This window comes from Mus caroli, chromosome 18 (assembly GCF_900094665.2).
Source record: "Mus caroli chromosome 18, CAROLI_EIJ_v1.1, whole genome shotgun sequence".
Taxonomy (NCBI): Eukaryota; Metazoa; Chordata; class Mammalia; order Rodentia; family Muridae; genus Mus; species Mus caroli.
The window spans coordinates 29,294,983-29,318,605 of NC_034587.1; the positions used below are offsets into that span (position 1 = coordinate 29,294,983).

The window sequence follows — 23,623 nt, forward strand, 5'->3', positions numbered from 1 at the left end:
AGAAGAAGAAGAAGAAGAAGAAGAAGAAGAAGAAGAAGAAGAAGAAGAAGAAGAAGAAGAAGAAGAAGAAGAAGAAGAAGAAGAAGCAGCAGCTGTAGTCCCCAGCAGGTTTCGGATAGATTTGGAGATTGGGAAGGAATATGTCTCTTTTCTCTTTCCTGCCTCGCCTCTCTATTTTCCTTTTTTTTCTTCCTTTTCCTTTTGGACAGGGTCTCATGTAGTTCACATGACAGCCTTCATCCCCCAGCCTCCCCTGCCCCAGTGCTGGGGTTACAGGAGCACACCATCATACACAGCATTATGCTGCCTAAAGATCCAATTCATGGCTTTCTTGCATCTGGGCAAATGCTCTACCAACCGAGCCACATCCGCAGCTCCTTGTCCCAGGCAGAGCGATAATTTCCCGGTATTTACACTGTGAGGAGTAGGGCTGTCTCTGTGTCAAACCCTGTTTATTATGTGCAGCCTGACCTCTGAGGCTGATGTGACCAGGAGACAGGCCAAATTGTTCCAGGGGTGGAAGCTGCCGGCTGAAGGAAGTGTCTGCTGGAGCCTTAGAGGCTGTGCTTGCTTAACCCCAAACCTGCCTAGTATTTGTAATAGTGCAGACACACAGCAAACAGCCAAGGGAGGCAGCTTGAGTATAACACAGACTCGCCTGCAGACATTGCCTTTTGGAGACAGCTGATGTTGGACCCACTTTACAGATGAGGGAATGAAAGTCCACAGGACTTCGATGCATAGGCTAGGTATTGTCACCGTGACAGAATTACTGTTCAAGAGAGGGAGGGTTTGCTTTGCACACAGTCACAGTTTGCTTTCTGTCGCTGTGATAGAACACGTTGAGCAAAAGCGACTTGAAGAAGAAAGGGTTTATTTGGCTTACACACAGGATCACAGTCTATCCTTGAGGGAAGTCAGGGCTGGAACGCAAGCAGGAGCCGAGGCAGGAACCACCGAGGGAAGCTGCTCACTGCCTTGCCCCCCATGGCTTGTTCAGCTGCTTCCTTAAAAACCCAGGACATCACACATGAACCACAAGTTAAGACAATGCCCCCTACACATGACCACAGGCCAGCTGGAGGCAGCTCCTCAGCTGAGATTCCCTCTTCCCAGGTGTTTCTAGTTTGTGTTAAATTGACAAAAACTAACCAGTACATGCCTTTAGACTTGTCATCACGGGGTGGGGTGGGGGGNGGGGGGGGTGGAGGAGTGGGGGTGGGTTGGGGCAGCCAGGCATGAAGACATGTGCTTATACCCCTAGCACTGTGGGGAGGGGCACACAGAGGCTCTTAGCCAGCCAGGTTAGCCTACTTGGTCATCTCCAGGTCAGTGAGAGATGCTGCTAGAAAAGTATGCGGATGGTCCAGGTTAGTTCACTGTTGGTCTTCCTGTGGAGTTCCTATCCCCTACAGAACCTGAAATCCTTCCTCCTATAGCTCCATAAGAGTCCCCAAGCTCCATCCACTTTGTTTGGCTGTGGGTGTCTGGATCTCCCCAAATCTCTCAGAGGACAACATGCTCCTGTCTGCGAGCATAACAAAGCATCATTAATGGTGTCAAGGGACTGGCACTTGCTTGGGGCTCTCACAGTCTGAACCACCAACTAAAGAACATACATGTGCCTAGGCCTCCCTACACATAAGTAGCAGATGTGCAGCTTGGTCTTCATGTGGGTCCCGAACAACTGGAGCAGGGGCTATCCCAAAACCCATTGTGGGATATGTTCTAGCTGGACTGCCTTGTCTGGCATCAGTGGAAGAGGAAGTGCCTAGCCTCACAGAGACTTGAAATGCCAGGGTGGAGGGATTCCCAGGGGGGACCCCCACCTGCTAAGAGAAGGCGGCAATGGGGGGTGGGGGAAGGATTATGGGAGGGAATGACTGGGAGAGGGAAGTGAGCAGGATGTAAAGTGAATAAGAAAAAAATAAAATAAAATAAATTTTAAGAGTGGATGGGGCCCGAGGCTGGACCTCTGACTTTCGGCTATACATAAAGGTGTACCATCCCCATACATGTGTACGTACATATACAAAATTTCATGTTTTAAGTATGTGCCATGTTTGTCACCCTTAAAGGTTGGATTCTCTTGGACCTTTAAAGTAGGATGTGTCCCTAGGCCTGCTCTGCCAGCCTGCTGCCCGGTGCTGACCTTCTCCTTCTCCTCCTATGCCCTCTAGCAACATGTCTGAGTGTTTGGCCGATGCCATGTGCCAGCGCTGCCAGGCCCGGTTTGCCCCCACAGAGCGCATCGTCAACAGCAACGGGGAACTCTACCACGAGCACTGCTTTGTGTGTGCACAGTGCTTCCGGCCATTTCCCGAGGGACTCTTCTACGAGGTGAGGAGGCCCTGGGTGGTGGGTGGCCTGCTCTCAGAGAGCCTGTGGCTGCTTTGTGACCTGGCCAGGCTCTGAGACTGCAAAGCTGAGTGTCCCACAGGACACCTGGGAACTTCTGGAGTCACTCTGCTTCATTCAGTTTCCCCTGGCCAGGCAGGCTCCTGGCAGGCCCTGGGGTAGGAAAATCCTACATCGTGGAGGTTGTCCTTCACTGGGTCAGGCAGCAAATGCAATGGCTGGGTGATTCTATTGTCTAGTGAGGATGCTTCAGAAATAAGCATTCTTGTGATTGGAGTTGAGTAACCAGGGGGTGTTTGATGAGACACACATAGATAAACACACACACACACACCCATGCATACACATAGATACTCCCACAGAGACACATACATACATGCAAATATACACCCACAGATACATACAGACACACAAACACAGATACACACAGACACTCACACAGACATATATATATATATATATATATATATATATACACACACACATGTGCACACAGACACATACACACACATGTACACACACACACACACTCCTCTGCAGGAAAAGATCTTGGCAGAGGGCACAGCATTTGCGAAGATACTGAAGCAGGAGCATGTGGGGTATCCGAGGAGAGGCTGGTGTGGTGGCCCATTAGGATAGCAGGAAGCTGGGATAGCAGGTAGGGCCAGGAATGAGGTCATTAATTCTGCCATAACTCAGATAAAAATAAAGGGCTTGTGTTTCCCACACTAGCTCCCAAGAGCAAGCTGTTATATCCTTCCTTCTTAAACACAGCTGTTAAAAAGTCACGCATGCAAAGGCTGAGGAAACGGCTCAGTCATCAGGGTGCTTGCCTTGCAACCACGAGCTCTTGAATTTAATCCCCAGAACTAATGTCAAAAAGCCACTTGGTGGCTTGGGCTGTAGCCCCAGCATTGGGGAAGCAGAGCCAGGGGAATCCCCGAGGCTCACAGGCTAGTCAGCTAGCCTATTTGGTGAGCCACAGGCTGGTGAGAGACCCTGTCTCAATAAGGGGGATGCACATGCATACACATAAACACAGACATATAGTAAACCATACCAATATACATATAATACTTTATTAAAAATGATAACAAGTATATAAGACATCCGACTTCCCATTATTTGTTAGACTTTCACGTTTATGCATCAGAGATTATTTGTCTGTGTGGTGACATCAGTCTAGCAGTAAGATTTACACCCCAGCATCTGGCAGACCCAGAAGCAAGGACTGGTTAAACACTGGCTGTCATTCCACTGGGCTGCAGTGGAGGGGGACCAGAGCTCAAGGGGACTGGGCTCTCCTGTGAGCTGTTTGCATCACTGATTGACTGATGTGGAAATGGAGTTAGATGAGGATCTCCTGTCACATTCCAGGCTCCTGAGAGATGCTGGCTGGAGAGGCATCAGGGTTGGGCAGAGCTCTGCCAGGGCTTTTAGACCACAACCAAGCCTAGCACAGTAGGTGTTTGGGAGATGTTGCTGCCTCTGGCTCACAGTGGAGAGCTGCATGTGGCTTTAGGGGAAGGAAGTTATCAAAGATGACTTTGAACTTCCGGTGCATCCTGCCTCCATCCTCCCCTGCTGAGGTTACAGATATGCACTGCTGTACCCTGTTTACACAGTTCTGTGAACCCAACCAAGACTTCTGTGAATGGTAGGCAAGCACTCTACAAACTGAGCTACATCCCAGACTTTGCTTAAGAAAGCAAATCTTTAAGGGAGGGAAAGGCGAGGCAAGCTTCAGTTGGACTTGGGGCAGTACAAGATGGTGGCTGACTGAAGCGCTGCTGTCACTCCCAATTCCCCTCCCTGAGGAATTCTTTCTTCCATCTTCCCTCTTTGGGTCTTTTGTAGTCCCTGGAGGGACTGAGCTGGTCATACACAGAGGACAAAGCACGTCGTCGTATAACTCAAGATTTGACCCATCCTCCCCCAGCCCCACTCCCACCTCAGCATGGCCTGTTGTCAGGACCCACAGGTCCCCTCTCCCTCAGCAGACAGCAGAATCCCCAAAAGCTGGCTCGGACCCCCAGTATCTCTGTGAAACCCCCACTTTGCACTCTGCTAAATCGCATGGGCTAGACCTCCACTCCAGCTTTGGAAGCCTCCCTTCTCAGGACCTCAGACCCCTGCTATTTATTGGGGGGGGGCAAGGCTTACAGAGATGTTGAATGACTCATGTATCTTTTTTTCTGTGGCTCCCATTTGCAGTTTGAGGGCCGGAAGTACTGTGAACATGACTTCCAAATGCTATTTGCTCCGTGCTGCGGATTCTGTGGTAAGAGCTGGTGACAGCACTTAGCAAGCGGGACGGGGACCAGTGGGGTAACAGCCAGTACTGAAGTTCCTTGGCCTGGGGACTTTTCCTGGCGTCCTGAGCATTGTCTTCAGGCCCCTAAAAGAGGGGTACTTGGACAAGGGTGGACCGGGAGGAACACTGGGTACGAAGACCATGGGAGCTGAAGGGTGGGGCGCGCGCCCTGACAGCTGAGGTCTCTCCTCTTGCAGGTGAATTTGTCATTGGCCGTGTGATCAAGGCCATGAACGCCAACTGGCATCCTGGCTGCTTCCGCTGTGAGTTGTGTGACGTGGAGCTGGCTGACCTGGGCTTTGTGAAGAACGCAGGCAGGTGAGCCAGCTGCAGTCGTGGGCAGAGAGGAGGACCCCTTGTCCCTACTCTAAGAGCTGTGGTCTTCCCCAGTAGGCTCTGTGGCATCCTCAACTGATCTGGTTGTGGGCTTTGTCCTACCCCTGCTAGATGGAGAACACAGCCCCCAGGGGATGGATAAGGGTGGAGGCAAGAGAGTAAGGACAGACAGCTCCCTCTGGGCAAGGGGTGGTCTTTGGGGGACAGAAGGCTTGAAGGGCTTTAAGTGGCAATGGATGGATGAGGAGTTTTAAGTTGGCGAATCCCAATTACTCATGACATCCCACCCGCCACTACTGCACCATCCTGACCCAATCTGTCTGCCTTCCTCCCAGCATTCACATGGCTGGACCAGGTTGCCCAATTTACTCCAAATTCAGGACTGTAAGCCTCACTGGTACTCTGCCAGTTCCCCTTCCAGGAGGCCTTACTCTTTCTTCTCACCCCTGCCTCCCTCACTGTGGGCTCTATACCTCCCCAGCAGCTGTGAGCTTATCTCCCGCCTGCTTGGGAAAGCTTTGGGGGGAGCACCCAGCAATGCCTTTGTGCCCTGAAGCCCTCCCCAGCACAGCTTCTCAACGACTCAGGTCAAGCCTGGGTATCACCAGGTCCTCCCCTTGACCTTCGAGTGCCCTCACAGCAGAGCCCTCCTCTTTCAGTGAGATTTCTGTGTTGGGCTAGTTTCCCTCAGCCTCTCCCTTGGCACAGAGATGTTCTTTGGGCCCCATATCCATGTCAGCCTTTGAGGATGAAGTCTTGGGCCTCTCAATGATACATCCAGACAATCCAGGTATCCCCTCCAGATCTCTCCTTTGCTCAAGTCTCCTACCAGTGTGGCATCTCTGTTTAAGATTCTAATGTAACAGGTCCCAAATAGAGCTGCAAATTTCTCCTCCTCTGACTCAAGTCTGCTTCTGCATCCCCTGTGTCAGGAAAGGCAGTGCTGATTTCCAGAGACTCTTCAGTTTTCCACAAGACTGTCCTTCCTGTCTGGGTCTTTGCCCCCTCTGTCCCTCCTGTCACAGACTGTGGTAATCTTGTCCCTTTGCTCTTCTGTTGAAGAGGCACATGGTCCCGAGCTGATCCTGGCTGGCACGGTCTTGTACTCCGCAGGTTGTTGTGGCCATGGGGGTGGACAGACCAGCACCAGATAGAAGCAGTGCTGAGCATCAGGGGCATCTTAGGGTTTCTCTAGTGAAAGGCAGAGTGCAGCTAGAGGGATCCGTTTGAGAGCCCCCTTAACGCACATGCCTGGACAGACATGTCACAAGGCCACTAGAACCACAACCAGGGAGATGTTGCCCTACTTGGCCATTCTTGGGTGGAAAGGACGAGGATTTCAGGGGAGAACATCATGTGCCATGTTGGACCAGCACGATGATTTCCTTCATCTTAAGACTCAGTTATGTTTAAGAGCATCACTATCAAGTACATTAGAGTGGTCACCACATGCTGACATGTTCAACAGCTCAGAGCCAGGCAGCCAGGGTGGCAGAAGCCTCTTGGGAGGGAGTGGGGCTCAGGATGTCCCTTCTGGGTGTAGGTGGAGACAAGTTCTCACACCAGGCTCTCTGCCTGGGCTCTAATGTCTGTCCATCCATGCCATATGCCTGACTAGGCCACATTCTAATGACAAGCTCTGAACAGTCCCAGGCTTGAGGCTGGTGTGGGGACATGGTGTGCTGGCTTCCAGAGACCCTCCAGCTTCTCACGAGACTGACCTTCTTGTCTGGGTCTTTGCCCCCTCTATCAACAGGAGGAGCTGAGCCCAGAACTATAATTTCTGGGTTCACAAGCAACCAGTCTGAATTATACTCACATGTAGCTATCACTAGAGTCTGTGTCCCCTAAACTCAGGCAGAGATTATGAGGCAAAGGCATCTTAAGCAATATTCGATATACCATACACTTCAAAGGAAATATTAAATATCCATCTAGTTCCATTGACATTTGTGCTGCCTCTTCTCCCAGACCTTGGGCAGCTTGCTTTCTGGGATATTCTGTAGGGCTTTGTTTCTGTGGGCATCTGTAGTATGAAAGAAGCTAGAAATTTATTAGAGAAGAAAGATTCCCATTGTTCCAGAAATGTCCCTGTGGCTCTCTTCCCTATTTAGCACCAGTGAAGTCACTGAGTGTCTGGGAGCTGTACAGAAAGAAGCCAGGCCAACCCAGTCCTGTGGAGGGGTGGGCAGGGCATCCTTGTAGTTAGTCCTGCCTCTTGATGGATTTGCTCAGACTGGATGGCCTTGCAGTTGAGGCCTTGGAGCAGGGTGAGAACTCCCGACGTTTCCGTTTGTTTGCTCAGGAATAGTGAAGGAAGATAGACTTCTTTAGCTGACTCTGGTAGCATGTGCCCCAGCTGATAGCTGGTCTTCCTGCACCAGCCTACAGCTGGCCTGGTGACAGGACCTCCCAGAGTCTCACAGCTCGGATCGGGCACTCAGAGAGCTCTCGTTGGTTTTCCCTTCGAAGCTGGGAGGTGGACCTGTGAGCCGTTTGCTGCAGAGCAAGTTGCACAAGGCGTGGCGGAACTTCTCAGCCACAAAGAAGTACATGACAGGATCCAGGGCCCCATTGAGGCTGGTGAGGCAGGAGGTGATCCGGTTCCCCAGGGCCAGGGCACGCTGAGCAGCGCACGAAGTCCCACCACCACGGTAGTGAAGCACATAGACTGAACGGTGGATGTGGTAGGGCACAAAACAAATCAGGAAGATGGCCAGAACCATAGCAATCATGCGGACGGCTTTATTCTTGAGGTGCTTCTCTATACGGGGACCCTGGCGCAGGCTGCGAATGATCAGCAGGTAGCAGGTGACCGTGGTGATGAATGGGAAGGTAAAAGCCACAGCCAGGGATGCCAGGGCATGATGGGAGGCCTTCTCCCGGTACAGTTGCAGGCAGACAACTGTGTGGTTGGTCTGCACTGTCTGTGGGCTGACTAGCAGTGGGGCCATAGCCACAGCCACCACGATCCACAGGAAGGCGCAGGCCAGGTGAGCATAGAGAGGTCTTCGAAGCTTGAGGGACTTGACAGGGTGCACAATGGCCAGGAACCGGTCAGCGCTGATGCAGGTGAGGAAGTAGATGCTAGCATACATGTTCAGATAGAAGAGGAAGCCAGTGAGTCGGCATGGGATCTCCCCAAATGGCCAGTGATTCCCAGAGAAGTGATAAACCAACCGGGTAGGCAGGACCAACACGCAGGACAGGTCGGCCACAGCCAGGTGCATGAGGAAGACATTGGCCGGAGTGCCTGACTTGTGGTCCCATATGAAAAGCCACAGGGCTAGAGCATTGCCCACAAAAGCGAGGATGAAGTCCAGAAGGTAGAAGCAGGCAAAGAGCATGTTCTCCAGGGGGGTCTCTTGTCCGCATTGCTCAGAGTAAGCCAGGGAGGAGTTGTCAGTCAGACTCGGTAGGGCTGCCTCCAGACCGGTCATCTTGTGGCTAAAGGCAGAACAGGGGGACAGAGCTCTAGGGAACGCAGAAACAGTTTACAGGATCCCAGGATGCATCCCCAAAGTCAGAGGCAGGACCTCTGATGCCCTCAAGTCCCCTGCCACTAACTTGGGAGAAACATAGCTATTCTAAGTTTTTGCATAACTGATGAAGTACCCAGGGAAACGCCTGCGTCTAGTGGGGTTTCTGTGTCTGTCGGAGTTGGCTGAGCCTCAGAAGCACTTTGAACATCAATCACCAGCCAACTCCAACTGAGGTTTGATTTTCCCCTTGAGTGAGGAGGGCCTGGGGTAATCGCTGTCAAACGCAGAGCCTGGAAAGCTACCTTTCTGCACTGTGCCCAGCTATTCCCTCAGCCTGAGAGGGTGGAGTTAACGCTGGAGGGAAAGGGAAGCAAGTTTGATTGTCTGGGCTTCTGAGGGCGGGGAACACCCTTATTGTATTTTATTTTCTAATCCCACCCCAAGGCAGAGGTAGATTGTGGGGGTCCCTTAAACGCACTCCCCATAAGTGAGTTAAGTGGGAGCTGTTCTAAGGACTTGACACCCACCAGTCTTTTAGTGTTGGCTTGCTTGGCGAGCCTGCTCCCTCTGAGTCCCAGGGCCTCCCCCACCTGCTAGCCTTGTCTGCAACGAGCAATGTGTCACTGAACTTGCCAGCAGGACTCTATCTATCACAGCTATCCTGCGCATGCCTCCTGCCACAGCTCCTGAGAGCCCCAGGGTCTCTGGAGTTTTCCACACATAGCTGGTCAACTCTATTGTGACCAGCTTTTCTGGGTGAGAGCTGAGTTTGGGAAACTTTTGCCAGGGCCTTAGACCAGGAGGGAGTCCCTTCCCAGCCAAGGTATTCCATAACTCAAGTTGGGGTGTGAGAGAGTCCTGCATCTTTCAGGACATAGTCTCACCTCTGTGAGGCAGGGGGGAAGGGGGAGGCACGGTGGCCAGAGTGTGGAGCGTGGCTCACACAACATGCATTGGAGTTGCCCGTTGTCCTTTGTGGGGCATTTCCAGGACTGGCTACTTTATGTTGGGGGCTCTGAGTAAATTGAAAATGCATAACCCCTTGGGGTTGGGGATGTATTTAAGGTGTAGAGTGCTTGTCTAGTGTGCATGAGGCCCTCAGTTTGATCCCCAGGACATGGACTAGTTGCGATGGCAAGTGCCTGTAATATCAACACTAGAAAGCAGGAAGGTGATGAGTTCAAGGTCATTCTCCATTATAAAGCGAGTTCAAGACTAACCTAGGCTACATGAAGCCTTGGCTTTAAAAACGTAATAATAATTCTCAAAAGTAAGAGCTTCAGGATAGCGGAAATTATTAAACAGCTCAGGTCCCTGCGTGACTGCACAGAGCCTCTACTCTGCCACCTGCACCCCGTCTCTTGAGGCTCTCTGCCCCTCACTGCCCTCCCCTGCCCCTTACCTCTTGCAGATGACCCAGGAAGGAAAGGACAGGAGACTGGGGGGAAGCAGGTAAGCTGTGAGCTGGCCGTGGGTGGTGCTCCAGAGGGTGCTCTAGGTGGTGCTCCAGGTGGACTCCTCGTAGCTGTAGGAGGAAGGCTTGACTATTTAAGGAGAGCAGGAGAGTCCACAGCTCCTCAGAACCTGAAAAGCTGCTTCATTCCTGAGGGGTCCTTTGTGGGGTAGGCTGCTCCTCCAGCTGGGTCTGCTTCCACGGAGCACGTACTGAATATTCCAGTGTGTCCTCAGATGGTGTGTGCCCCCATCCCCCAGCCAGGCCACTGAGTATCACAGAGGCCAAGTGTGTGACTGTCCTGGGAGCCTGAGAGTGGGCAAGGGCTGGGCCGGGTGGGGGTCTTTAGCGAGAGTTGACAGACACAACAGGACATTTCAGAAGGGGATGATTTTCTACTAGTGGGGGGATAGGGAGGGGTCAGCTACCATGGCAACGGGCCAGGATCCCAAGCTTACTGGGCTGGGGTGGGGGGTGGGGGGTGTTGTAATGCACGCCAGGGTTGGAGCTGAGGAATCTTGGGCTAGATGAGAGGGGATTCTTTCAGACACTTGCTGTAGGGTCCTTGTGTCCTGTCCTGTATAATTAGGCCCCGTTCGGGTGTATGGAATAAATCATGGCCTTTATGTAGAGCCCAGCACAGCTGCAGGCGCCTTATAATGGGGGTGCTGTCTGTGCTGTGGGGATGCAGCTCAGCCCAGCAGGCCTGGCTCTTGCCTGGGAGGCCTCTCAGCAGAGGATGGCCAGCAGGAAGGTCTCAGTAGCTCCCTTACCAAGGCTTGCTCCTGCTGGGGAGGCTCCAAGCTGGGATGTGTTGGGTGTTGGGTGTTGTCCGTGACTCATCGAAGTTCATCACGGCTGATATCATTAATAGAGCAGCCATACAATGCAGCCAAACCAGCATTATTAGTTTCCAAAGACTTAAAATTTTCAATTGAAAAATTTTGAAGTTACAGTTGGGGTTGTAGCTCAGTTGTTATAGTGTTTGTCGAGCTCAATTGCAAAGCCCTGGGTTCCATCCTCAATGCTACATAAACTGTGTGGTACTCATACCTAGATTCGCTGCACTTGGGAAGCAGAGGCAGGAAGATGAGAGGTTCAAGGTCATCTTGGGCTACATAGTGAGTATAAAGAAGCCAGGTAGAATTACATGAGACGCTGCCCCCAAAACATAATACAACACATTTGCAATTATGTGTGGTTAACATCTGGAGAGGACGGACTGCCCAATGGTATTGTCAGTTTGCCTTTTCCCATAGCATTGTGCAGCTTGGGATTTCACTGCATTTGACAGTTGAAGAAGCCAAAGATAAGAGAAGTGAAGTCACTCTCCCTTCCTTCCCTGAGGCAAACTCTAGCAAGTGAGTGGCAAAGCCTGGCTCTAAATCCCAGCACATGTCACCACAGATACCAGGCTGTGTGTATTTGTTCTGTTCTGTTTGCCTGATGCATTTCGACAGGAGAATTCTTACATTCAACTTTACCTTTTTCTTTGTGTATGTGTGTGCATGCATGCATGTGTGCATGTGTGTATGTATGTGTGTGTGTGCATGTGTGTATTGGTGTGTGGGGCACATATGTACACATAAAGCAGGAAACTCAGATGTGTGTCTAGGTCGTGAGGAAGCTCCCAAAGGCATCTTATTTCATAATTCATTTCATAAAGGCATCTTAGAGAGAAATAAAGAGGTACCTATGGAGCTGGGGTGTGTTCGTGTAACTTGTGTGTAACTCAGATGTTTTCCACGGAAGCAAGAAGGCCGGCGTTTGGATCCCAAAACTCATGTGAAAAAACTTGGTGTGGTAGCATCTGTCTATGCTCTCAGCACTGGGAGGGGGAGACAGGCAGGTCCTCATGGCTCCCAGCCAGCTATCATAGCCAATTCAGCGAGTTCCAGGCCCCAGCTATCCTAGCCAATTCAGTGAGTTCCAGGCCCATGGGACACACTGTTGCTAAAAACAAGGGGTGAGGCTGGAGAGATTGCTCAGTAGTTAAGAGTACTTGCTGCTCTTCCAGGGGACCTAGCATCATCTTTGGGGTTTACAACGGCTTATAGTCAGGCTCCAAGGACTCCGCGACACCTTCTGTCTTTCATGGGCATGCGTACACATGACATACACTCACAAACATACATGCATAAAAATAAAATTAAAATAAAAAATAGTAAAAATATATAGGCTGGAGAGATGGCTCAGTGGTTAAGAGCACTTGCTGCTCTTGCAGTGGACCGGGTGCCGGCTCGTACTGCTGGACATGACATTCACTGCTATCACCAAAGCACTCTTGGGCTCACGTACTTTTTTTTTTTCCTGGTGCTTAGAATTGATTTGAGGGCCTTGTGCAACCTGGGCCTTGAGTTACATTGTCAGCTCACCATAGGCTTTCTGTGGTGGCTTCAAGGACATTGATAATTTTACAATTCTGCAGTAGAATTTTAGGGAGCTGAGCTGTGTATGTGCCTTACATCTCTCTCTCTCTCTCTCTCTCTCTCTCTCTCTCTCTCTCTCTCTCTCTGTGTGTGTGTGTGTGTGTGTGTTCATGTGTTTATGCAGTGTGTGGAGGCCGGTCGTCAACCTCAGATGTTGTTTTTAAATACCATCCACCATGACCCCTTTTTTGTTGATATTTTTTGAGACAGGGTCTTTCATTGGCCTGTAGTGAACCCCAGGAACCCTTCTGTCTCCTTCCCCCATCAAGGCGATAAACGTACATCACCTTGCCCAGCTTCTGAAAATGACTTACTAGGATTATGTACCTATGTAGGTATATGTATGACATGGCATGCGATTAAAATCAGAGGACAACTTATAAGACTTGATTTCCTCTGTTCACCATGTGGCTCCTAGGAATGGGACTGAGGGTGTTAGACCCTGTGGGCAAGCACCTTTACCTGCTGAACCACCTGAGTGTCCCATGTCCAATTTTTTTGAAGTTTGGATTCTGGGAATTGAACTCAGGACTTTATGTTTACAAAACCCAAGTCATTCATTAACTGAACTATCTGCCTAGCCCCTGGATTGTGACACAGGGTCTCAGTGTTAAGATGAGGCTGGCTCAAATTCATGGTCCTCCTGCCTTAGCCCCCTGGACTGTGGTATGAGAGCCACCATATCGTGTATGGCTTTGAAGCACAATTCTTTGGTACTGGTTGAATGCTGCATTAATTTTAAGGAGAAGCTGCAAACTTTAGAATGGAGTCATGGGAAATAAGGCCGTGACTGTGACGTAGACAGTCAGAGAGAGCTGGATATAGCAGGTGACTGGGCAAGGCACCTGTGTCCTTGGCTGCTGTGTACATGTCTTGGGTGAAGACAGGATCACAGAAATGAAGGTTGTAGCCACAGGCCACATCTGCTGCCTATTGTGTGGTAGGAGGACTTGGGCTCAGACATTGGCCCCAGCTTCTGCTTGGCCCTGTTGTGGAAAAGAGATCATGTCTGCTGCTCCTCTCCTTCACTCACACATTCAGTACATGGACCCTGAGCTACTTCTCAATAACGAGTACCCATGGTCCAGTAGAGGTACAGTCAACATGTTAGCAAGAAGCACCAGAAAGCTTGTTTGGGCCTCTAGCACTGGGCTAAGCTAGGAAAATAAGACCCTAGGCAAGAAGAGAGTCATGATCTGTGGCATAATTCCGGACCACAAAGGTGGCACGGGATCCACTTGGATTGGGAGGTCTTGAGTGGCAATCAGTCTCTGTGACAAGTCTGTGAAATGGGCTAATGGTGGGGGCTGGGGAGATGACTCAGTTAAGCTCTGAAAGCACACAGACTTGAGGTCGATCCGTCATACCTGTGTAGAGCCTATCATGGTGGCCTGTGTCTATAACCTGAGTTCTGGGGAGACAGACAGGCAGATCCCTGGGGCTCACTGGCTAATTTAGCCAATATGGTGAGTTCCACGTTCAATGAGAAGCCCCAAGTCAAAAAAAAAGTAAGATGGGGAACAACTGACGTTGGACCCAAGATTGACCTCTGGCCTTAAAACCTGTGCACACACCTGCACACACATCTGCATGCACAGGTGCAGGAGCCACATAAATATGTATGCACAACACACACACACACACACGCACACTGAAAGGGCCAGTGGTCAGTTGGCTGTGGAGAGTTGCCAGTGGAGTTTTGGAGCCTGGGAAGGAGGGCCTGGTCCCGCAGGATTACACTGTTGGAGTGCCAAGCGGGCCATGGGCATTGAGGGACATTGGATGGGTTGTGTGCATCTTTGACTGAGGACCCTGAATCTAAATTCTTTGCAGCCTCAATGACGAGGAAAAAGAACCTGTGTTGATTTCCTTCTCTGTTAAGACCACAGCTGTTGCTCAGGGCAAGGAGCAGAATCAGAAATGTCTGAGGTCTTCACAAAAAGGACTCTGTGATGACAGTGGCTGGGTTCAGGAGCCTCCATGTGACACAGCTTTACTTGTCTATAAAGACAGAAAGCGCTTGTGAGCATCGGGGTCCCTCTTCATCCGGCAGACTCCAAAGAGGGGGGGTGAAAGAGCCCCGCATGGGTTTGGCCGCCCTGCCATGCACTGTGATGTTCTAAGACTAACATTCACTGTAGCTTGCACTAAAAGATATGTGAAAAGTAAAAACCAGCCTTTCAGCAAATGGCAGCTAAATGTCCCTTCTGTATCATACAACGTCCTAGGCTCAGGAAGCCTTGGAAAAGACATGAACTTCCCAAAGACAGAAAATACAGGCATCCTAATGTATGGGTATGCTTTCCAGCAGATGGGTGTTGGGGTTCAAACTCGTGTTATTAGAGTTGGTAGCAAGTGCCGTTACCTGTTGAGCCATCTTACCTGGCCCATGGGCATTTACTGAGTGTGGGAGAGCATCCCTTTCAGAATCCTCCCCTGCCTTTCACTCCCCGTGAGTGGGAAACTTTCTTAATCTTGGGCTTGTTCACTTTGTTACCTAGCTGCTGCTGAGGGCACAGGCAGGGCTCTAGTCTTGCTTTCCCGGGCTGGGCTGTTGTGGGAAGAGGAAGAGGGAGGGTTGTTCTTCCTGACATTTCTCTTACCTCCCACAGGCACCTCTGCCGGCCTTGCCACAACCGTGAGAAGGCCAAGGGCTTGGGCAAATTCATCTGCCAGCGGTGCCACCTCGCCATCGACGAACAGCCCCTCATGTTCAAGAATGATCCCTACCACCCGGACCACTTCAGCTGCTCCAACTGTGGGTAGGTGCCCAGTCATGGCCCTGTGTGTGGCAAAGGCAATGCCAGCTGTCACAGAGTGGGGCACTGGAATGCTCAACCAGGACAGAGGCCAACAAGGTAGGCACAGAGGGCGCTTAGTGCATGAGGCAGAGAGCATGGTGGGAGTGACAGTGGGAGGAGGTGGCTGGCTCCTCTCTCCAGACTCTGTTCAGGGGTGCTTGTGATTTGAGAAAAGCAGTATAAGGGGCAGCCCTTGGACTGCAGGACTCTGGCTGAGATGCAACAGAGAGGAAAGAGTGAGACTGTAGAGTTGGTGCTGGTGTTGAAGAGGGAAGAGAGAAGAAAGACTAGAGAGAGGGGGAGAGGGAGAGGGAGAGGGAGAGGGAGAGAGAAGCTGCGAATACCAGAGTCCTCTGGTATTCCTTCTATGCTTGCCCCAGACATAGAGTCTGCTTTAGAGGGAATGAGAAGAAACAGACCTTTATCTAAGGAAGCTAGCTGGACAGAGCACAGGCACTGTCTGCAGGCCTGGGTGGGGATCCTGTGCCCTGGGGCCTGTCGGGAGTACACACAGAAAGTCTCCAGAGATCTGAGTGATCTGGTTGAGCCAGAGCAGGGGGCTCAGGCACAGTACCCTGGACCAAGGGTTGTAGCAGCCCTACAGGTAGGTGGGACTGTACCTGAAGGGGTTCTATGCTGTCTTCTAGGAAGGAGCTGACCTCCGATGCCCGAGAGCTGAAGGGTGAGCTCTACTGCCTGCCTTGCCATGACAAGATGGGCATCCCCATCTGTGGGGCTTGCCGCCGGCCCATTGAGGGTCGTGTGGTCAATGCACTGGGCAAACAGTGGCATGTGGAGGTGAGCCTGGAGCGGGCACAGATTCAAGCCTGGTTCACAGTCCCTCTGAACCCCACCCTGGGCCATGTACTAGCTGGTTCCCACTGAAAACCTCTCTCTGGGGGCAACCTTTCCTTGTTCTAGCTAGGAACTTCATGGGAGCCAGGAGACCAGAGCCCACAGGCCATGCTCAGGCAGCCCAGTCACTTTACCTCTTACCTCTCTTTGCATTCTGGAAGATTCTAGAGTCAAGAGTAAACCTTAGACACCGTCTACCCAGAGCACCCTGTGGGAATATACATGACAGGAACTGTTAGGTGCACAGCCCCACATAGACAGGGAGCTGGTGGGCTCCTGGGTCAGCTCTTGCCCACGCCCTGAGCACTCTCACACTCTTATGGATGCCTTTGGAAAGAGTGCTTGCAGCTCCAGTGGCCTGGTCATCTCTGTGTCCATAAGCAGTGCTTGGGTGGCTTATTAACAAAGGCTATGGGATGTGCTGCCTTGTCTCTTGGGTATTACGTGTCCACACATGTTCCAAAGGACAGGATATGGTTCTTATACTATGTGGGCTTTAGGGGGGCATGGGGACAGGAGGAGCCTACTAATATCAGGGCAGGGCTTATGACCTGTTTGTCAAGTAGGATCCCAGTGGCAAAAGATATTATTGTGACATGTTCAAGGATGAGGAGGAGAGCTGGCCATGTGGCTTATATGCACAAGGACCTGAGTTCAGTCCCCGCCCCCCCCACCCCCCGTACTGTGTCAGTTCTGCCCATTGTAAGCCTCATTCCCTTTCCCTGTTTTCTGGGGTCCTTGGTGCAGCCCTAATATTGCATGGCTATACCTTCTTTCCTTCAGCACTTTGTCTGCGCCAAGTGTGAGAAGCCATTCCTGGGGCACCGGCACTATGAGAAGAAGGGCCTAGCATACTGTGAGACCCACTACAACCAGGTGAGCCTGGGAGAGATCTTGCAAAGACACAGGGCTGGAGCTGGAGAGGGGGTGGGGCACTCAAGATCTTGAGATAGCCTGGCTGGGGCTATGTCTAAACATCTCCATGTCCAGAAGTGGTGCTTTGGTGGCCTGTTGGAGAAGATCCTGGGAATGGCTATGGGCTCTGCCATCCTGTCTCTGGGTGACAGTCCTCACATCCTGGAAAGCACAACAAGATGCTTCCTAGGGTCTCTGGGCTTATGCAGTCTCCTCTCATGTGAGTGGGAGTCTGTTGTGTGCACCAGGAGCCAGGCCTGTGTCCTCAGGCCTTGGGTTCCATCGTGGAGTCTTGAAGCCTGTATGTAAGACATTGAGCAGCTGTCCACACAGTGTCTTTATTTGATAGATATGCCATTGCAGCCTCAGAGGCTGGTGGGCGTGGGGAGGTCCCACCCTGTCTCACTCTTGCAGGACTTGGGTAGGCTACATCAGTGGGGAGCAGTGTCTTGACACGTGCCACTTCCCAGGGAGCTGGGCGACCTCAGAAGGGGCTCAGGAGGTTGTTCTCCTTGTGGGCAGCACTGATGGCCTGTTTTGTCCACAGCTCTTTGGGGATGTCTGCTACAACTGCAGTCATGTGATCGAGGGTGACGGTGAGGCCTCTGTCCCCAAGCCCTTTCCTCCCTTGCTTCCTCCCAACCAGTCTGTTCTCCTGGTGGTGGGAGGGACTGGTGAGGTGGTAGGCGGTTGTGGGGATGTGCGGTGGTTGGGGACTTGGGGGTGAGGGGTGGGGTGTTCCACAGCTGCAGGTCCATCTGGCTCCGGCTTTGCCTAGCTGGGCCTGCAGCTGGCTTGGATGGGCCTGCTAATTCTACATCTGTCCCCACAGTGGTGTCAGCCCTCAGCAAAGCCTGGTGTGTGAACTGCTTTTCCTGTTCCACCTGCAACATGAAGCTCACTCTGAGGTGAGTAGTGGTGGGCAGCCTTGACTTTCCAGTCCTCTTTCCCTGAACTGCAGTCTCAGGCGAGCCCTGACCATGTGTGAGGCCGAAGTATGCCAGGCAGATGAGGTAGCCCAGGGATCCCAGAGACCGATGAAGGGGGCAGTTACACAGTTACAAGAACCCTGGGCTTTGGGGGAAAATATTCTGTGTCAGGGAACAGCACATAAAAGCAAGCTTCAGGTGCCTGCCTCTCCCATGATGCCTAGGAGAGTAGAGGGTGGCTGGATCTGTGAGGTGAGGTAGGGATAGAGCTTTCAAGAGCAACAGGGGGCCATAGAGGATTATGAAGAGAAGCTTCTATGAGGGGAGGGAGACTTATAGGCTCATCTCTTCTTCTCCAGTGCCTTTTGACTAACATCCCACCCTGGAATCTAGCCTGCTGGCTGTGACAGACAGGGTTGGGAGGGCAGAGGGCTGGCAGCTGCTGTTTGGGCTGCTGTCTGGAGTCAGAGTGGGTAGGGCATAGACCGCTGGGGTTCTGTCTGCAGGAACAAGTTTGTGGAGTTCGATATGAAGCCCGTGTGTAAGAGGTGCTATGAAAGGTTCCCCCTGGAGCTGAAGAAGAGGTTGAAGAAGCTGTCCGACCTGAGCTCCCGCAAGGCCCAGCCCAAGTCTGTGGACGTCAACTCAGTGTGAAGGTCCTCGGCCTCCTGGCCTGCGTGCAGTACCTTAGCCCTCAACCCCTTCCCCAAGTCCTGCTAGCCACCTCCCACTTCTGCTCCAGCCCAGCCCACTCTTCCAGTATGCCATCCTTTCTGCTTCCAGTCCACCTTGGGCTATGTAGCTCTTTCCTCTGTGCTGAGGCCTGACCCACCTCACAGGCATTTCCTCCTGGGCCCACAACCTCCAGGGACAGGAACAAACTGGGGAAGGATTATTTGTCACTTGCTTGACTCACAGACCCCAACCCGATGCCTCTCCTCTCCACTCTCCCAGGAGAGTTTCAGCCCTCGTGTGACCCTTGGGCTTGGCTGAGAAGCTGTCCCAACCCCAGGGCCAGCACCATGCAGATAGAGGCTTCATGGAAGCACCCTTCTCAGTTATTCGAGCACAGTAGGTCCTTGTGCTTACACTGTGTCAGCAAATCCACCTCTGGGGTGAAACAGCGCGAGAGCCCTACTGCCTTCACTACTCAGGAGACCTCATAGAAAGCGTCTCAGCTGCCTACCAAGCGTGGGGGTCCCACTTCCCAGGGACACATTGCCCTGGCCATCAAAGACCCACAAGTGGTCACATACTTATACAATGAAGGCTCATTCACATAATCGGAGTGTCTGTGTGGTTTGTGGAGGGACGGAGGAACGTGGTGCTATAAAGCTATTATTCCTGCTGGGCATGATCAATACTCAGAGACGCCCCCAGATGGGCAGACAGGAGAGGTTCAGATTCTCCAGGTTGGCTACCACCAGGAGTTATAGACAAAATCTGCCAGGATTCCTCAGGCCTACATGGAGTGGCCATGCTGGCTACCTTGGTAAGTGGATGGTGATGGTGGGATGTTTCTCAGGGCCTATCAACTGGACAGATCTCCAATGCCCCATTCAGTGCCATTGGCATCCACTTTCCACATGGTCCTCCTGGGAGCACAGCGGACATCCCAGTGGCCCACATGGATGGGAGAAAAACATTTGGGGGACTCAGGAAGCGGGATCTCCAGGGATACCCTGTCTCCAGTCTGAGGACAGGAAAGGGGGGGTGGCAGAGGAAGGGGAGGAAGGAAAAGGAGCAGATGATGCCATTCCTGCTGAGTATGGCTGGCATCCAGTTTAGGAAAAGTCACAGTGCCATTTGCTTTTTCTGGATGAAACCCTCTGGTGGGTAGAGAGTCCCTTGGACCAGATACCCACTTGGTACCCACCCTTCCCCTCAGAGACACATACTCCCTCCTGCTAGGTGCATTTTTATTGCAGATTCAGGGGAGTTACCCACCATCTGTGAGGAGGCTTGAGACCTTGCTTGGCCTCTGCAGGGAACACCCAGGAGGGGCAATCAGGAGTGCTGAGAAGGGGGTAGAAGGCCAGTGTAGAAGGCTCGCGGAGAGATGGGACCTGTTAGGGGTTGGCCAGGGCGGGAGCCCTGAAGCCCCGCTGTTTGTTCACTGTATTCAGGAGCTGCTGTACATATGAGGTCAGCAGGTCATCCATCTTGTAACCCTAGACAGGATGGGGTGAGGTCAGAGGCTGTGGGTGCAGGGAGAGTCCTGGGGCACATGGTAGGACTGAACGGTGGGTTCCCCAGGCTGGGCTTTGCCACTGCTTGCTCTAGTGGACCTGAGTTCCACCCTCTCCTCAGAATGGCCTAGGATGGCCCAGAGTCAGGTTAGAGTCCTTGGACATGCTGGCTCCCAATCTCGGGGATGCCTCTAACCTCCCTGCAGCCCTGATCATGGGCAAGCCATCTCCTATAGTGAGGGTGCTGTGTAATGGTGGGAGATGGGGCCCGTGCTCACCAGAGAGGTCTCACACAGCAAACGGCTGCCCTGGCCCAGGCTCCCCAGTGCCATGTGGAAGTAGGTGTTGCCACTACTCCAGCTGGAGATCTTGGTGAAAGGGTAGGTGTTCAGCAGCTCCTGGGAACAGAGAGGCCGTTGACAGTTGGCTAGGCTGGAGGGGAGAGGCAGACAGGAAGGCAGGCATCCCACCCCCATGGATGACTGCTGGCTGTCAGCACAGTGCTGGCACTCTACCTTAGTCTTGGGGTGGATGAGCAGTAACCCATGCCGGTTGATGGCGATGAGGAGAATGTCTGGGTAGGAAGGCTCAGAGGTTTGCTGCAGAGGGAGAGGCACAGTTACCATAGACGAGTATGGCGGTCAGGTGACCGCTTCCTATCTGTATGTGTGCCCAGGTGTATACAGGGAAGCGTGGGTGTGTGTGGGTAAGCATGAACACGTGTGTGTGTGTGTGTGTGTGCGTGTGTGGTATGTGCACTCATGTATGGAGGTCAGAGGTCAATCTTGGGTGCCATTCCTCAGGTGCCAACCACGTTTGTTTTCTTAAACGTGTATTTATGTGTGTGTGTGTGTGTGTGTGTGCATGTGGTATATGCTATAATGTATGAGTGGAGGTCAGTGGACAATTTTGGGAGTCAGTTCCTTCTTTCCACTATGTGAAAAATCCATCCTAGGGATTGAACTCAGGCCATCAGATTTGGTTGGCAAGCGCCTTAACCCACATAGCTATGTCACTGGCCATATGTATGTATAGATGTGAGTATTTTTGACACAATGTCTCTCACTGGCCTGGAGCTCACCAAATAGGCTAGGCCAGCTGGCCAGCAAATCCTAGGGACCCAGTTCTTTGTCTCCCCAGGACTAAGGTTACTAGCAGATGGCAGCATGTCCTCAGGTGCTGTGCCAACTGAGACATCTCCTCGGCCCCCAGGTGGCCACTTTTTAGGTGCTCGACAGGGTTACAGTTAGAGCACACACTCCTGTCTACCAATATGCATTAAGGACTCACCTAAATGGGGCCTGAGTTGGGGCAGAGGCTGGCATGGATTAAGACTTACCTTCACCTCAAAGAAGGCAGACCCAAAGGTGGGCCACCGGTAGATGTACTTCAAGAACTCCACTTTGGCCTCTGCCACTGTCTTGCGCTTGTGTTTGTCACATTCCAGAAGGAGGCTCTGATGAAAGAGAGGGACACTGAGGACCTGGTCCTCAGTACAGGACAAAGACACCCAGGGCCTCTGAGACTCCAGCCAGGGCAATATCCACCTATCTGGAAGTCAGTGCAGGGCAGGGGCTCAGAGGTTGTAAGGACAGGGCAGGGAAAGGACAGGGGCAGGCAGCCCACATCCCAAGCCAACCAGCCTGCCCACCTACTCAGACTCTGTTACGGACCTTTTTCCATTCTTCTGAGGACATCAGGCGTGTGAGGTTCTGAGGTACCAGCTCCTTCAGGACCTTTGAGACACTAGCCAGTTGCGAGCTGTCACTACCAAACTGGATTTTACAGATGAGACCTCCCAGGTGGATGGCGTCTTCCCGGGAGCACTTGTGAAACCCGCGCAGGTACTTGGGTAGTTCCTGAGTGGCAGACATGCTGGGCCTCAGGTGACAGGAGCCTGGAGTGAGGGTGTGTTATCTTCCCCATTCACTAACTGAGCAGGCCAAAGGCTGAGGCTCTCAGGGGAGAGACCTAAGTGAGAGCTCGCTAGTACTGTGCTGTGGTGGACGTGGGTTCTGTCCACATGATGTTGTCCCTGCAAGTTGCAAGCTGGTTCATTGCATTCAGTCTTTTGTATGCTGCTCTTCCCCAGCCTTACACTGTAGGCTGTGTCCCCAGAGCTGCTGTGCTCTGTTGTCCCTGGGACCCTCTGGGGTTTGGTCTGTTCACCTCATTCCACCCTGCTGCAAGAACCTGGGGCAAGACAGTCCCTCCCTGGCCCCTTCCCCTTCCTGTCTCAGGACAGGTTTGGGCTAGGATGGCAATGACTCTTGTGTCTGTCTTCAAGAGGGCCGCCTGATGGGTACCTGGTGGTAATGGAGTATGGTGTCTGCATTCACGTCCTTCCCAGGGGTCACATTGAGCCACAGTTTCCGCATGAAGAACACCTGATAGGGAAGTGTCACGGAGGCCCCTAGAAGAGGGACGGCAGTGGGCACCAAGCCTATCCCAGCAGGCTCCAAAGGCTCACTCCTGAAGAAAACGTTCCTAGCCCTCACACGACTCCCACTGCTTTCTGGTCTGGAAAGTCCCTGTCCTTCCTTCTCCTGGGCCCCCAACTCATTTTCAGCAAGCTGCGTAGGAACTGTCTCCAGAAATGTCCCTATACCCATCTCCCAGCCATGAGGAGCACCCTTGGCTACCTCTCTCACCCTGCAGGAAGTTAGTCATTTGCATGTCTAGGGCAACATGGGGATGATCGAGAATGGATGGAAGGTCTGGAACATTCCAGTGATGCAGCAGGCAGCCACCCTCTCCGGAGAGATGCCCTCCTCACCTTCTTTCTGGGGCCTGTTCTTCTTCACCCAGTCAGATACCTGCCTCAAGCTGTCAAAAAAGAAGTCTCCTTCCTTCAGACTGATGACCTTAGGGAAGAGGGAAAAGGCAGGCGTGGCAGCTTCCAGGGTGTATCCTCCAAGGAGCCCTGGGGGAGCTGGATCCAGTAACTGTGTGTTTGGGCTGGGTGGGCTGGAGGCTCATTGAGATTGACAAGCAGGGGGTGGGACTCCAAGACTCCACCCGCTTTGTGCCAACAGCCCCAGCTGTGCACTGAGGGGCCTGGCTAGCACAGTCTTCTGGGTTGGCTGAGGTCTGCTGGTCATGGGGATCCTCAGCCAAGAGGATCTTGCTCAGCCCCCTCCTTGGCCTACCAAGTTGCTCACCTTGTCTGTGATCTTGATGAAGAGGCTGCAGCCATCCCAGGAGGCCAGCTGGAGCCTGGTGGCGATGCCCTCACATAGGTCTCTCACCCGGCTACTGCTGCCCACTTCCATGGTCTGTACAGAGAGGAAGCACATGAGGCCCAGGACCCAGCATGAGAAGTAGGCTTCCCAAGCCACTATTCTGAGGTCTTTCCACCCTGTATTTTGTGTGTGTGTGTATGGTATATCCATGTTCATGTGAATTTTTGCACACATGGATATGAAGGCCAGGGGTAAACCTCAAGTGTCTGTCGTTTTTCTTTCTTTGTATTTCTCTTCTCTTCTCTTCTCTTCTCTTCTCTTCTCTTCTCTTCTCTTCTCTTCTCTCCTCTCCTCTCCTCTCCTCTCCTCTCCTCTCCTCT

General features: G+C 52.3%; 3 protein-coding genes across 4 annotated transcripts in view; 1 reads left to right on the top strand and 2 right to left on the bottom strand.

Annotated features, from left to right (window-relative positions):
* The window catches only part of Lims2 (LIM zinc finger domain containing 2), a 36,992-nt gene extending 17,837 nt beyond the window's left edge, over nucleotides 1–19,155 (top strand). For both annotated transcript variants that reach the window (XM_021150278.2, XM_021150277.2), the window contains exons 2-10: nucleotides 2,181–2,340; nucleotides 4,573–4,639; nucleotides 4,870–4,990; nucleotides 14,985–15,134; nucleotides 15,821–15,971; nucleotides 16,812–16,904; nucleotides 17,491–17,539; nucleotides 17,776–17,851; nucleotides 18,379–19,155. In XM_021150278.2, the coding sequence (XP_021005937.1) occupies nucleotides 2,185–2,340; nucleotides 4,573–4,639; nucleotides 4,870–4,990; nucleotides 14,985–15,134; nucleotides 15,821–15,971; nucleotides 16,812–16,904; nucleotides 17,491–17,539; nucleotides 17,776–17,851; nucleotides 18,379–18,526 (1,011 nt within the window). In that variant the 5' untranslated portion in view covers nucleotides 2,181–2,184 and the 3' untranslated portion in view covers nucleotides 18,527–19,155. The remainder of the gene's footprint in view (nucleotides 1–2,180; nucleotides 2,341–4,572; nucleotides 4,640–4,869; nucleotides 4,991–14,984; nucleotides 15,135–15,820; nucleotides 15,972–16,811; nucleotides 16,905–17,490; nucleotides 17,540–17,775; nucleotides 17,852–18,378) is intronic.
* Nucleotides 3,409–10,068, bottom strand: Gpr17 (G protein-coupled receptor 17). Its single transcript, XM_021150279.1, has 2 exons — nucleotides 9,893–10,068; nucleotides 3,409–8,455 (listed from the first exon to the last, which is right to left on the bottom strand). Exon 2 carries the CDS (start codon nucleotides 8,446–8,448, stop codon nucleotides 7,429–7,431), a length of 1,020 nt encoding a protein of 339 aa, XP_021005938.1. The 5' UTR covers nucleotides 8,449–8,455; nucleotides 9,893–10,068; the 3' UTR covers nucleotides 3,409–7,428.
* Nucleotides 19,156–19,776: 621 nt separating the features above from the next.
* Nucleotides 19,777–23,623, bottom strand: part of Myo7b (myosin VIIB) — a 77,857-nt gene continuing 74,010 nt past the window's right edge. The window contains exons 40-47 of the mRNA XM_021150276.2: nucleotides 23,223–23,336; nucleotides 22,838–22,925; nucleotides 22,368–22,474; nucleotides 21,735–21,920; nucleotides 21,401–21,517; nucleotides 20,577–20,660; nucleotides 20,340–20,459; nucleotides 19,777–20,043 (exon numbers count right to left, since the gene is read on the bottom strand). Coding sequence (XP_021005935.1) covers nucleotides 19,942–20,043; nucleotides 20,340–20,459; nucleotides 20,577–20,660; nucleotides 21,401–21,517; nucleotides 21,735–21,920; nucleotides 22,368–22,474; nucleotides 22,838–22,925; nucleotides 23,223–23,336 — 918 coding nt within the window. The 3' untranslated portion in view covers nucleotides 19,777–19,941. The remainder of the gene's footprint in view (nucleotides 20,044–20,339; nucleotides 20,460–20,576; nucleotides 20,661–21,400; nucleotides 21,518–21,734; nucleotides 21,921–22,367; nucleotides 22,475–22,837; nucleotides 22,926–23,222; nucleotides 23,337–23,623) is intronic.